Raw genomic sequence first — 13,655 nt, 5'->3', positions numbered from 1 at the left:
ATTAAATCATCGTAGCAGCACACTTTTAAGAAATGATAACAGTTGTACCTTCAATAGGTCCTTGGGAAAATCACTGCCATTGTTAAGGCCATCTAGATTACTGATAAACTGTTGGCAGGACATCTTTTTTCCAATGTTCTGTAGAGGGAACAAATCAAAGGTGTGACAATTTCAAATTGCTATGTTGTGTTTAAAAAAAAAATGTAATTTTGGCCCAAAATATCCACTTTCTAAATCATCTTGAAAAGGCCCAAAATGAATGCAGTTAAGAGTCTGTCCACTTGGGGGCAGTGCTTGTCTTCCCAACTCTCCCGCTTTTAGTTGACATGATTTTTTTAGTTGGTTTGATGTGACACATTCATACCTTACTAGGGTTGTTCACAAATCATATGCATCCATATTAATTGCAACAAATTACACAAAATTCCCTCTTGTACAAGATGTTGTTTAGGTTTTGAAATGGACATTTGATTCAATTTCCATGAGTAATTAAGGATTTATTTTTTGTTCTTGTCTGAATGTTCCAAACTATTGTACTCTGAGAATGTAGCACAACTTCTACAACTATTAATCGGCTATTGATTTCAACCAATCAACAAAATTCTTAATCGGTTTTAAGAATCGATTAACAGATTAATATTCCCATCACTACTGTATCCATTGTTTTTGTTCACCTTTGGTGTTTAATAAAGTACATCTAATGGAGAGCTGGCAATACATCAAATTGCTATCATTGTGGTGACAGATTAATCTACTGAATGGAAGCCGAAAATAGCATCCGCACACCAAAATTGGGTCATTAGTTAAGAAACCAAAAGGAGCACATTAGAATCGGTTCCAATTTTGGCTCCAGAGGAATACTTACCACCTGCAGGGACAGAGAGAGGCCAGGAAACCGGATGTGGTGAGCAGGGGGAGGATTTGAAAGGGAAGAAAAGGAACCAAAAAGAGAGAAAGGATGTTAGTTAATGGAGGGCTATTCACTACACAAGTGTTTAGCAGGGGCAGAGTGGATGTGAGCAGTTTAGGGAACATTTGATGACTACTGATTGTGCTATGCGGCTCAGATCACAATGCTCCAGTTAGAAATGAACACTTGAGACTATCTAAGGACAGGAGAGACAGAAACAGGTCAAAAAGTAGGCTGGGACGCAAGTGTGAGCAGAGTCAGCAAGAGGTGGGGAGGAGGGATAGGGGATGTTTAGTAGGAAAGGAAAATATATGTGTACTGTATATACTGTAAATATATCTATATTTTTTACAAATATGTTATGTGATTAGATAAGGCAGCATTCATTAGAATTAATGCAATGAAAACGTAAACACATACATGTCCGTGTAGATCTGTGTTAAGCAGCATGAGAGCGCAGGTTAATGTGTGGGCTCCATCTGCAGAAGGACGACACACATGGCTGAGGTCAACTTAATGTCACACAAAACACACATGCACGCAACGCCACACATTCTCTGACTGTGTAGCGAGACACGTTCAAGATATCTGCGCAAGTTCATGTCACTAAGTGATAAATTTTTCTTAATGTTTAAGCAATTTTAGCATTGGAACGTACATTCACTAGCCACAACATAAAGTACACTTGAATTATGTTAAAGTGTCTATACCTAGACAATTTACAGTGATGAAAAATATTATAGCATCATAGTGAGTGGTGCTAATGTTTTATTTAAATGGAAGAGACTGCATTAAGTAGAAACTATGATTCAGCAAGGCAACATGCTAAATTAACCCGACTAGCATTTCTTCAAATCAATACTATTATTTAGAATAGAATAATATAGAACTTTATTGTCATTGTCAGCAACGAATGAACATTGTCAACAACGAAATTCGAGCTGTCACTCTCGTGCAAAAATATGTCTTTAACTAAAATAATAAAAATGAAGAGGAGCATATGTACTCTAGGGCTATGAGTGAGTAATTTTAGCTTGCTTAGACTGAAATACTATATGCGCAAAAGAGAAACAGTGCAATTAGGTCCTGAAGTTTGTGCAAAACAAGAATAAAATATGAATAAAAAATTCTATAAATAGAAAAGTGGTCAGGGTGATGTGCAGGTTCACAGTTAGTGCAGGTTACAAACACCATTTGAAGAGCATTTATGGGGAGTTCAAAGCTTTTTGTGCTTAATAAGGGTAGTAATAGCCCTGGGAAAGAAGCTCCCACTATGATGCAGCAAGGCAACATGCTAAATTACCTCAACTAGCATTTCTTTAAATCAATACTATTATTTAAATCACAAATTAAAATGTTACTTTTTGGTCAAGAAGGCGTTTCTCAAAACTATTTGGCGCGATTTAAAGGGGGTCTTCGCAAACCAACTGTGTACATAAGTCAGTATGTGTTGCAATTTCCCCCTGAATCAGTATTAAAGTCGGACTTACAGTAAAAACAGTATTCGTGTAAAAAATACACCTCCGACAGACACGTTGATAAAAACTGTAAGTACATCAGTAAGTATTCCTTTCTGTGACGATATATCCTTACTCCTCATGTTGTTTTCAAACTTGAAGTGACGTATGTCTAAATTTTTGTAATTTGACGACCCCCTATAATTGGATTTGCGCATGTACCTAATATTGTGCTCCGTGAATGTCTACAGTTACTATATGTATAAATACACAGTCCATATCCAAGCTATTCTTAGCGATAATGGTATGGAATGTCTTGTTCTGGTTCACTTCATTAAGTTCTCAAAACCAATACCATTGCACTGACCTTCAGAGGTGAGGGTTTGTAGATTGCAGTGGCAGAAGCGTTTGGAGAAGTGTACAAGGATTCGCTCTCTTTCCTGTGTCTCCCCCATCAATGGAAAGGCTTTTAAAAAGTTCCTGTCATGCATAAAAGGTCAACTGGAGGTCAGAAGTCTCCCAGTAATGCTACAAAATATGCACATTCATCATGCTTGTCAGAAAATAGAATCTGAGGAGGTCACAGATACAAACAAGCATGCATTTGGAAACAAGGGTCACACAGTATACTGTCAAAAAATTGAAATTGCATTTTCTCAGAAGATTGCATGACGATTGAGATATGTTGCTAGGCAAAAATGTCAAAAACAAAGGAATTGAGGGTTATACATTTTTATTAAATAAAAACATATTAAACACTAAAAAATAAGTTACAGTATTTGCTTCCCTCCTTATTTAAAAAATTGTAAAACTCAAAATATAATATGCATTTTGTGGTTACGTTCTTTTGTTTGTTTTCAAATATTACAAGTACAGTTAGTTTAATAGTATTATAGTTTTTATTGTTTGAAGTTTGTTCAAGTAGAGTGGCATAAAATCTTTTGGTCATAGCAGGCTGCTCGAACTTTTACATGTCACAGTAAGTTAAAATATGTTTAACATGAGTGGAATAAGTACAATTGTTGAAATATTTTTTGTATTTTTCATTTACGTTTGTTTTTTTTTTCCACCTATTGAGTGTATTTGAAACCCTTAATTCACTCAACTGATCAATGATCTTTAATTAGTACACGCTTCGATGTTGACGAAAAAGTAAACATTGTGGAAATTGTTTTAAAAATGACCAATTTAAGATATATTTTCAATGTACGTGCAATGCCTTAATAGGAACGCGGCCCCCTACCAGCATGGCCACCACAGACATGTTGTTTTGTTGGGCTGCAATTGCAAGCTGCAAGTTTTCTATTCACAGTTGGAGTTGAGATTTTACAACAAGCTGTGCCTCCATTTGATTCGTTTCAATGTTTTCATGCATGCATGAGTTATTTAGTTGAAATTTTACTTTCATATTCAAATGTTTATGTGTATTGTAATGTAGCTGTAAGTCACTAGAGCTGGGAATCTTTGGGCACCTAACGATTCGATTACGATTACGATTCAGAGGCTCCGATTCGATTATAAAGCAATTATTGATGCACCCCCCTCCTTTTTTTTTATTTATTTATTTTAATGTTTTGTACATTAGTTCCAAAATTGTTCAAAAATCCTCTCAGGCTAAACCAAAACTACTATTTCAGTATCAAGTTAACATATAACAGTAAACAAATATACAAAAATAACAGTAAATAAAAAACTCCAGTCCCCATTCTGTATCAGCAGCTTTAAACTACATTCAATTAATTTAATGCTGTGAATCAACTGTTACAGTTGTTAAAATTGCTCCCGTTATTCCATAATTTCCCTTCTGTCTACTTTTGTCAAAGTTTTAAAACTATTTCATCATTTAAAGATGGATTCAAGACAAGATTCTGCCGATTTAGGAGTATTTTAGATAAAAAGTTAATTAGGTTCGCTACAACAGAGCCTTCTAGAGAGGTCTACTGCTTTAAGATGGCGGCTGTTTACTTACGGCGGAAAGTCTGTCATTTCGCATCTCTGTTCAATAATACAAGTTCTAACACCGACGTTGCCCGTCAATCTAGTTCTACATATATATGATATATACTGTAGCCGTATGTTTGCGTCCCAAAGACCGCGCTGACTGTGTTTTACTTCCGCTTTACCTGGTATAATTCAATAATCGGAATTTGGATATTTGTGAATCGTTCTCGAATCTTCCACGGGCGAACCGCGAATAATCTAAGAATCGGGAATTTCTCATGCCTCTATAAGTCACACTATTAAAAAATCAATGTGCCACCTACTAATATTGAAAAATTGTACTTTAGAAGCATTGCAATCGCTTAAGGTAAAACCTGGCTGAAATATTATTTTCAAGTCATAAGAGTCTGTCTTTGACAGTGTGATAAAAATGTCATCTTTGGGAACAGTCCTCAAATATTCAGGAGCACTCTGAGCTTCAGGGCGCTGGGCTGACGACAGCGTGGTGAAACCTCAACAGGTCAGCTACATGAAAGTGATGCGCTTGTCATCTGTCAGCTCTACTGGATAACTCCAGTAAGCAAGACAGCTTGATTAGCAGAGTGAATGTCTTGTGAACAGCAAATGTGACATGCACGCTTGTGGACAAGCCTTTACACTGCCACACATAGCCTCACGTGTATCGCTGATGTGTGCATTACCTTAGGGCCCGATCCAGTGACAAGCCAGAGAAGTCGAAGAAACTCAGGTACTCTGACGCCACCAATTGACTGAAGTCATTACTACAGGAAAGGGCAACAGTGAATTACTGGCAAACACAGTACAGGTTGGCCTATTTGTCTTAGTGTTAATGCTTGCATGTGCACACTTTTTGCCCAGATGTCTCGCCACATCGCAGCGCTTGAAGCCCTCAAGGTGATAAAGGCGCTTGGCGAGCCTTTTGGCAGCATCGTAGTCAGCTCGGCAGCCATTGGCCAAAGTGTCGGTGCTTCCACGCTCCAAATGCTCCAGACTGCCCAATTCACACTCTTCTGAGTCAGACAGGACATGTGTGAGGTTGGCATCACTGGTGGGAGAAGAACAAACACACTGATAGAAAAAAAAACACACAAGGAAAGTGGCCAGGTTTACAGAACAGAAACAGTATAACAACCAAGATGATTACCGGTAAATGCACATATTTAACAAAGTTGAATTGAACTTATTACCGTTGAATATGGGGGCAGATTGCATGTAACACTGTGTATGGTAAATCTCTCCTAAAAGGCCCATTCATCCCAAACTTTAGTTCAGGTATTACTCAACAATACTCCACTTTAAAGGGTAAAATGAGTCTTCGACATATAAAAACTGAGCCTTTACTGTTTTAAAGACCCTCAAAGAAACACTGATTATATTTCTGGCCCTTCAAGTTGCCCCTGAGCTAAACAGCATCAGCTGACCTACTAAATTACCCATCTCATGCGCACTAGCTTCCGATCTGGCAAATAATGGATGTAAGAGTGTGACACTGAGGCAGAGTCCTCTGATCCCTTTTAGGACTGGGTGTTCACCGCTTAGTCACCCCTATTAGGAACAGTTATGCAAGTTGAAAAACAGTTGAAGTCCCTCTAAAACGTAAACAAATATGTATTATAAAATTGACAAACTATGGAGGAGGAAAGTCAAGCATTTAGTATATACTATATACACGATGCTTTGCATGGTGAATACAGTTTAACACTACAGAATATCACCAAAATTCTTAATTACAACACACAGTACGTATGTCAATGTTTTGAGCACATTTTTAGCAATTGTCTTCAAAGGGGTATAATGTATTTTTTTTTTTTTAAATAGCTGAATTAAGTTTAATTGATATTTAATGCATGTGCATTTTTTTCTACCTCACAAATGTACTGTAAAGTTTAAATGCACTGCTGCACACACAGCATGTATGTAGCATGTCAATGTCATGGCAAGATTTAGCAAGTGCTGCAATAAATAATGGGTATCATCATGAATAAAACGAGATTAAGCTATGAAAGTGTCAAACTGGCTGCCATCCATTACGTTGCAAAGGCTTTTGTCAACATTATGAGGAAATAATGTACAGCCATGAGCATAATTTTGGAGAAAGAATACATTACAATAACAGTATGTTTAGTCTGTCTAAAAAAAGCAAAGCCATTTACAGTATCTGCTACAGCTGTGGGATGTCATTACAAAAATGCTATAATTGATTCAAGTTCAACTTCACTATTCTTGACACTAAAAAGAGAAGGTATAAGCATAGACTTCATAATTTATTAACGTGACATATTCGCCATTCACTGCATCACGCCTTCCCGAAGGGGGCCGTCCCACACTCCGCTTCATTTATTAAAAGTCGATCACATGCAGAGATGTAACGCCGGATTTAGATTGAAAAAGTATGAAAGCTGTACTGCATACAAACAGGAAAGATTGTCTCAGGAGTGGTTTGTTCGAGGATTCAAGCCAAGGTAATTATTATATTTTTTGTACCATGTGTGCCATTTTGAAACGTTGTGAAAAAAAATCATTCATTCATTCCATTCATTTTCCATGCCGCTTATTCCTCACGAGGGTCGCAAAATCAATGGGAGAAATTAGCTGCTATAGCATTGGCATTATACTTCGCAACATTTACGTAAAATAACTGATAGCTGCCAGGTTTTTTGCTTTTAACCAAGAATCAAGAATGTTTTGCGTCCATATCTACAAAGAATTCAGGGATTTAAGCATTTATTTGCAAGAATTTTCAGCAGAAAAAGCACTTTGTTGTACTAAGGGGCCACCACAGTGACTTAACTAGCAGCACATTCATCATATTTATATAATCATTGTTCACAATGTTCTGTTGTTGACAATGACAATAAAGACATTCTATTCTATTCTATTCTATTCTATTCTATTCTATTCTATTCTAATTATGTATTGTTCTATTCTACAATAAATGCTGCCTTTTTTTTTTTTTTTTTTTTTTTTGCTATTAACCAAAAATCAAGACTGTTTTACATCCATATCTATAAAGAATTCAGGGATTTAAGCATTTATTCACAAGAATTTTCAACGGAAAAAGCTCTTCGTTTACATATGGCAGCAGCTAATTTGCTTACTGACTAGCATCATAGTTCGCAATATTTATGTAAAGTAAATGCTAACTGCAGGTTTTTTTTTTGCTTTTAACCAAGAATCAAGACTGTTTTACGTCCATATGTATAAAGAATACATGGATTTAAATATTTATTCACAAGAATTTTCAACGGAAAAAGCTCTTTGTCTGTGTTTCCACTCGGTCAGCTTTGACGGCCACGTCAACAATGCTGGCTACTATACCAGCCTTGAGCTCCCCGAGGGCACCTGGTCCTACACAAACCCCTACGCCGACGGCAGACAGCAGAGCTTCGTTTACTTTCACCCCGTGCACCTTTAGAAGAACATCTATAGCAGCTTCCACAACAACGTATGGTGCTGCCCAGGGGTCCTGGAGCTGATGTAAGTGGCCAGCATTATTCACTTTATAAAAAAGATTAATCAAAACACCTATCTTTCTTAAAACAAACATGTTTTTTAGGAGCTTGAGAGGATTAGGACGGCCCGATTCTCAAGCCTGAAGGTGCTGGCCAGGTGGGAGGATTACAAGTCTGTCAAGGCTAGCTACAAGTTGACCCAGAAGGTGCTAGCACGCTCTTCAATCAAGAAGCAGAGCGTCGGGCTCATCATGGCGGTCATCAACCCCAACACGGAACACAGGGACACAGCCGACATCCTGGAGATGTTCCAGAGGACAAGGGAGAGCTAGAGACGGGCCGGGCGGTCCTCAAGCGGCCATCTCTCACCATGGCCCACATGGCGTCCTTCGGAATGTCGTTGTGGGACTCCCTGATGTGCAGGAAGCACAAGAAGGAGCGCAGGGTTAGGTTCCTTTCCGTTGCCATGCACACATTGACGGCTTCAGGCACCTGCTGGAGTTCCTGGTGGTGGCCGACCAGCAGGAAGAGAAGCAGAGTCGAGGAGGGCAGAAAGGAGATGGCGAGGAACAGGTACAAATTGAGGAAGCTGACCAGAAAACGCAGGGCAAAGAAAGAGGCTATGTGATTGATGAAAGACGAGGCTCACATCCTGGTAACACCACTTCGATTATTTGCAGTGCCTGAATTATAAGGCTATCTCATATGCATTTATATTTATGTTTATTTAGATTTCATACTTTATACTTGCAAGTCACTTTTGAGATTTTAACTTATCTTATCCTGCACTGTAAAGAGAGATGCTCCACAATTTTATTGTACAACTGTATAATGACAATAAAGGGCTATTCTATTCTATTCTATTCTATTCTATTCTATTCTATTCTATTCTATTCTATAATAAGTTTTGACTGTATATGGAATTTATTAATAATCTATTTATATATTATTTATAATAGATTCTGCATGTATTAAGTTTCTAATGTGAAAATTGAGTGATTTATCAGCTGTTGAAAACTCATAGTAAATAAAAAACAAATTAAGTTTCTATTTTGGAAAAAAACTTAATGATATGTTAAATATTGCTATTGATCCTAAAAATATAGGTGATTATCTTTGCATTTGGTGATTTTTGTGCATGAAGTGTAAAATCTGAGGATTTTATCGCCATTTTAAGTTTGTTGTATTTATATAAAAATATAACTCATTGGGATTTTATAGGGGAACAACTTTGAATTTTTTGATGCCGCTGCTCATGGACACTCATATATGCCTAAAATAGGTGCCTGATTTGGTTTTAGGTCAGTGGCAGCTTTGGTTTTGTAAATATTTAAATTTGAAGTTTTTGAAAATAGGCACCATAAGGATCGGCCCTGCACCCTGTGTCATGTCAATATATTATGAGTCTATGATGTAAAGTACAAATTTCATAGTTCTGTGTACTAGGCATCTGCTTTTTGCGTACTTTATTAAGGAGATGAATTTACTTTTAATAACATTTTTGACTGACACTTTGTCATCAACATGTACCACATTGTATCAAAGCAAATGTTGCAAAATAACATCATCACAACAGAACTTTAAACTGTAGAATTTTCTCAGCTTAAACTCAAATTCTTATTGTCCTTGATCACAATAAATGACATTTGTTCATTTCCTCAGGGTGCGCATCTATCTGTGTGGCATGTCAGCTTTGCTTCCACATGATTCAGATTTTTTCTTTCTTTTGCATAATGAGATCAACACAATTGCGTTACCCTCACAAATTCAATAAATTACTAGCCATTATAATTTGTGATTTGCCAGTTTCCATGGACACAGTGGAAGCCAAGTGCTCCATGAAGGCTGCCAGGCTCAATTGTGCAGCTCATCCAAAAACTGTCATGTGAATAGAAACTGACACTGAAGAAAAACCCACAAAAAATGGTTCCATTGCCCTCCTTTTACATGCAGTGCCCCCACACAAGGCCCCCTGACAATCTTTCTACTACTTTTCTTTTCTTGACTGATTCAATTAGACGCTAATTATTCTCCATAACGCCCATGACCTTGAACCACTTGGAGCCACTGCCCTCAACAACACTCCTAAACTGACTCCTAAATTGGCGTTCATCCATCAACCATAAATTGACGTTTGCTACCCCCAGATTAAAGTACAGATTGCATCTACTAAAATTACTTTGAAGTGGAGGGTGTCTAGTCTCATCCTTGGGGACAGGGTGGGCAGCTGTTATATCCGGAAGTGTGAAACCATTAGAACAGTTTAGGGGCAGCCAGTGGACTTGCGTAGAGGGAATGTAATTAAGATGCTTCCTGTACAATCCACAGGCTTTATCCCATTTCTTTCAACTGCTAGCCCTCTATCTAATGGGAGGAGAAGTCAGTTTGCTCATTGGAAGGTTGACTGGCACTTGGTATGAAGAAGTATAACAGACCTACAGACAACTTGAACTGCGTAGATAACTTTAAAAAAATGCTTCATTTTACGCCATGAAAATAGTATGTAATGCAATGTAGACATGAGTTTCATTCTCCAACGTAAAAATCAAAAGCAAAAGGCAAAATTACTTATAGTAAATTCGAAACCTTGAAGAAATTTGAACAGGAATTCACTTAGATGTGAGCTTGCTCGGTTTTGAATTTGTTAAAAAAAAAAAAAAAAAAAAGTTTTATGATGAAATTCCGAAGTGTTCGATGAATGCACCTGTGAAACTCATGGGGATCGGTACCTTTAGCAAGGTTAAGAACCACTGCTGTAGACCGAAGAGGATACATGTAATTGCAATGATACATAGCCAAACAAACTACAGCTGATTTTCTATATGCAAAATAGCAACAACAACAATAAAAGTGACGGTATACTATTATATCTGCTGGAGTGAGAAAACCAGTTTGTATTCAAATGTTTGTTTGCTTTGATGGAAACACAGTGAACATGATGGTACATGCTGCTGACTCACCTAATCTCTTTGGAAGTGCACGAATACCTAAATTGTGTCTGCCTCCAAGGTATGTTTATACTTTACAGTATGTGTGAGCATGAGTAGGACTGTAAGTGATCACAGTGGCATGAGAGGAATGAAAAATTATGAAATTCTGGCATTTCAATGATCATTCATTTGTGATTCACCAAAGTACAAATCAGAACATGCAGAAATGCTTTTCTGTAATGTGTTCTATATTGTGTCAGCACGTTTAGCTAATGAGGATTTCAGATGTGGTATCTACAAAAAAAAATGTTGCAATAAGTACTGTATGGCTTTAAAATGGTGTTTCAGCAACTAAAGCTTCTGTTGTGTAAAGAGTTAGTTCATATATTGATTTAGTAATTTGGTGGCCACCCACGGGTCAGAGTACATTCATGAAGATAACCACAGGGCGAACAAATAATATAGTTGAATAGGGTTAAGAACCATTCCAGGGCGAGAAATTACAGACTGTCTAGGATGATATTATAATTTCCAAGTAGAAATAATACATACAGTGCTGCTCAAAAGTTTGTGAACCCCCTCAACATTTTGGAATTTTCTATTATTTCAACCTGATTTCCTAATCAATCAATTCAGTAGTTTTTTTTTTGTTTTTTTAACAGTTGTGTTGTCGAGACTAAATTAAAAAGAGTTTTCATCAACTGATGTAGGTGCAAAATTGAACTGTTTGGTCACAACCAAAACCGCCATGTCTGGCGAAAAGTCAACACTGCATACCACCAAAAGAACCTTCTCCCAACAGTGAAGCATGGAGGTGGGAATGTCAAGATCTGGGCTTGCTTTTCATCCTCAGGACCTGGACAACTCCACATAGTCCAGGGAATCATGAATTCTGAGGAATATTGTCAAATCCTAGAACATAACCTGACGCCATCTGTTTTGAAGTTAAAGCTTGGCAGAAGGTGGATCATGCAACATGATAATGATCCAAAGCATTCCAGCAATACAACCAAGGAATGGCTGAAAAAGAAGAAGATTCGTGTTCTGGACTGGCCCAGTCAAAGTCCTGACCTAAATCCCATTGAAATGCTGTGGCGGGACCTGAAGCGAGCAGTTCATGCCAGACACCCATCAAACCTCTCTCAACTGACTGCGTTCTGCAAGGAAGAATGGGCAAAAATCCCCCAAAGTAGATGTGAGAGGCTGATTAGTCACTACAGAAACCGTTTGGTTGAGGTAATCTCTGCAAAAGGAGGCGCAATATCCTATTAACTGAAGGGGTTCACATACTTTTGCACACATGATATCTGAGTTTTTCTTAAATCAACCACTTTTGTTAAATAAAGAATGACAATATAACTATTTCTTTTGTTTCAGTCCATTATTTGGAATGTCAGTATTGTGGATTTGGGTATAACTTAACATTTAATAAGGTTATTTTAGTTTTTTTTACAAAAAATCTGACCATCGCTGTGGGGTTCACAAACTTTCGAGCAGCACTGTATTTTAAACTGCACTTTTATAACTCTATTCCGATACTGTGAAGTCATCTGTTTCAGGCGAAGTGCGATCAAAAAATACGCCATTCGCCATAAATAATAAACAGCTGTAATATTAGTCAACAAGACCTTCATCTTAATGGTTTTTAAACCCTGTAAAGTCGCATATTCGCCAGCAAATCACGAAATCAATGGTTGAACTTACAGGAGTTGCAGCAAAAAATCGAAATGAGCATCATATTCCTCTTTCCACATCGTCTCAGATCTGGGAAATGACTGGTGAAAGGCGCGATGTCCGACCGACACATCATCCGGCTCTCGCCCAGATCTGCATGGGTCCGTCGGGTTATTTTACTCCGAGTCAAGTCCGAATATTAGCGTAGTCAAGCGGAAGTCCGCTCTCGTATAAATACAGCCTACGAATGATACGTAGCCGTGTTATTCCGACATACTGTTTGCGGGCGGGGAATAAATTTGGAGTTTTTCCTAGAAGTTTCTTGTATGGCTGAAATGTCCACGACAGGGAGAGGATGTAGGGGCGGAGCAGAGCGCTGCGGAGACTTTTCCTGATGCAAGGGCTGATACTTTGCTGCTGTGTACAATGTCTCCATGCTCGCTGGCCTCAACTTCCTATGGGGTCACGCGTCAGTTATGGACACTTCAGAACTCCATGTCGGTTATGGAAAGTTCCTCATTGTTTACTGTAAATGCATGTTGGTTAGCCAGCGTTGATCTATGTCAGGGGCGTCTCTAGGTTTTATCGACAGGGGGATTAAGCCTCCAGGAGATGCAGAGGATGTGAGCAAATGTAGCACCAGTGGCGTGCAAGGAGTCGGCAGGGCGGAACCCCCAGATTCCAATTAGAGTGAGTGAATTAAAGTGCTTACGACAGGATAAAAAAAAGTCTTATATAGCATTATTATGTGAATTAGGATCATATTTGAAAACAATGGTAGGGACAATATAACAGCATAACCTGCATGTACACTTTTTGCTGGGGTAGGGACATTTATAAAACCAAACAGACTGGGTGAACGTGCTCAGGGCTACATTTCTCGACATTATGAACCTAATAAATTGATAGGCAGCCAGGGGTGGCCAACCCTGGTCCTCGAGAGCCATAATCCAGCTTTTTTTCCATGTCTTCCTCCTCCAACACACCTGAATCAAAAGATCAGGATTGTTATCAGGCAACTGTAGAGCTTGCTGATGAGCTGATCATTTAATTCAGGTGTGTTAATGGAGGGAGACATGGAAAACAAGCTGGATTACAGCTCTCGAGGACCAGGGTTGGCCACCCCTAGGCTAAATGATCAATGCAAAATAAATCTGTATTGACTTATACTAATTTTCATGTGTATTGGTTCAGGTGATACACCGTTCGATTCAAACCTATGTTTTCAAAAACTAAAGAAACATTTTGAAACCTTCCAGAATAAATGCCT

General features: G+C 38.1%; 1 protein-coding gene across 2 annotated transcripts in view; it reads right to left on the bottom strand.

Moving 5' to 3' along the window:
• The window catches only part of psd2 (pleckstrin and Sec7 domain containing 2), a 73,999-nt gene that overhangs the window by 14,340 nt on the left and 46,004 nt on the right, over nt 1-13,655 (bottom strand). The window contains exons 4-8 of one of the 2 annotated variants that reach the window (XM_057849955.1): nt 5,177-5,374; nt 5,010-5,090; nt 2,735-2,847; nt 1,331-1,389; nt 49-138 (exon numbers count right to left, since the gene is read on the bottom strand). In XM_057849955.1, coding sequence (XP_057705938.1) covers nt 49-138; nt 1,331-1,389; nt 2,735-2,847; nt 5,010-5,090; nt 5,177-5,374 — 541 coding nt within the window. The other variant, XM_057849956.1, reaches the window with a different exon arrangement.

Source organism: Corythoichthys intestinalis, chromosome 11 (genome assembly GCF_030265065.1).
Source record: "Corythoichthys intestinalis isolate RoL2023-P3 chromosome 11, ASM3026506v1, whole genome shotgun sequence".
Classification (NCBI taxonomy): domain Eukaryota; kingdom Metazoa; phylum Chordata; class Actinopteri; order Syngnathiformes; family Syngnathidae; genus Corythoichthys; species Corythoichthys intestinalis.
The sequence above is the reverse complement of the archived record's forward strand: the minus strand, read 5'-3'. Positions and strand labels throughout refer to the sequence as shown.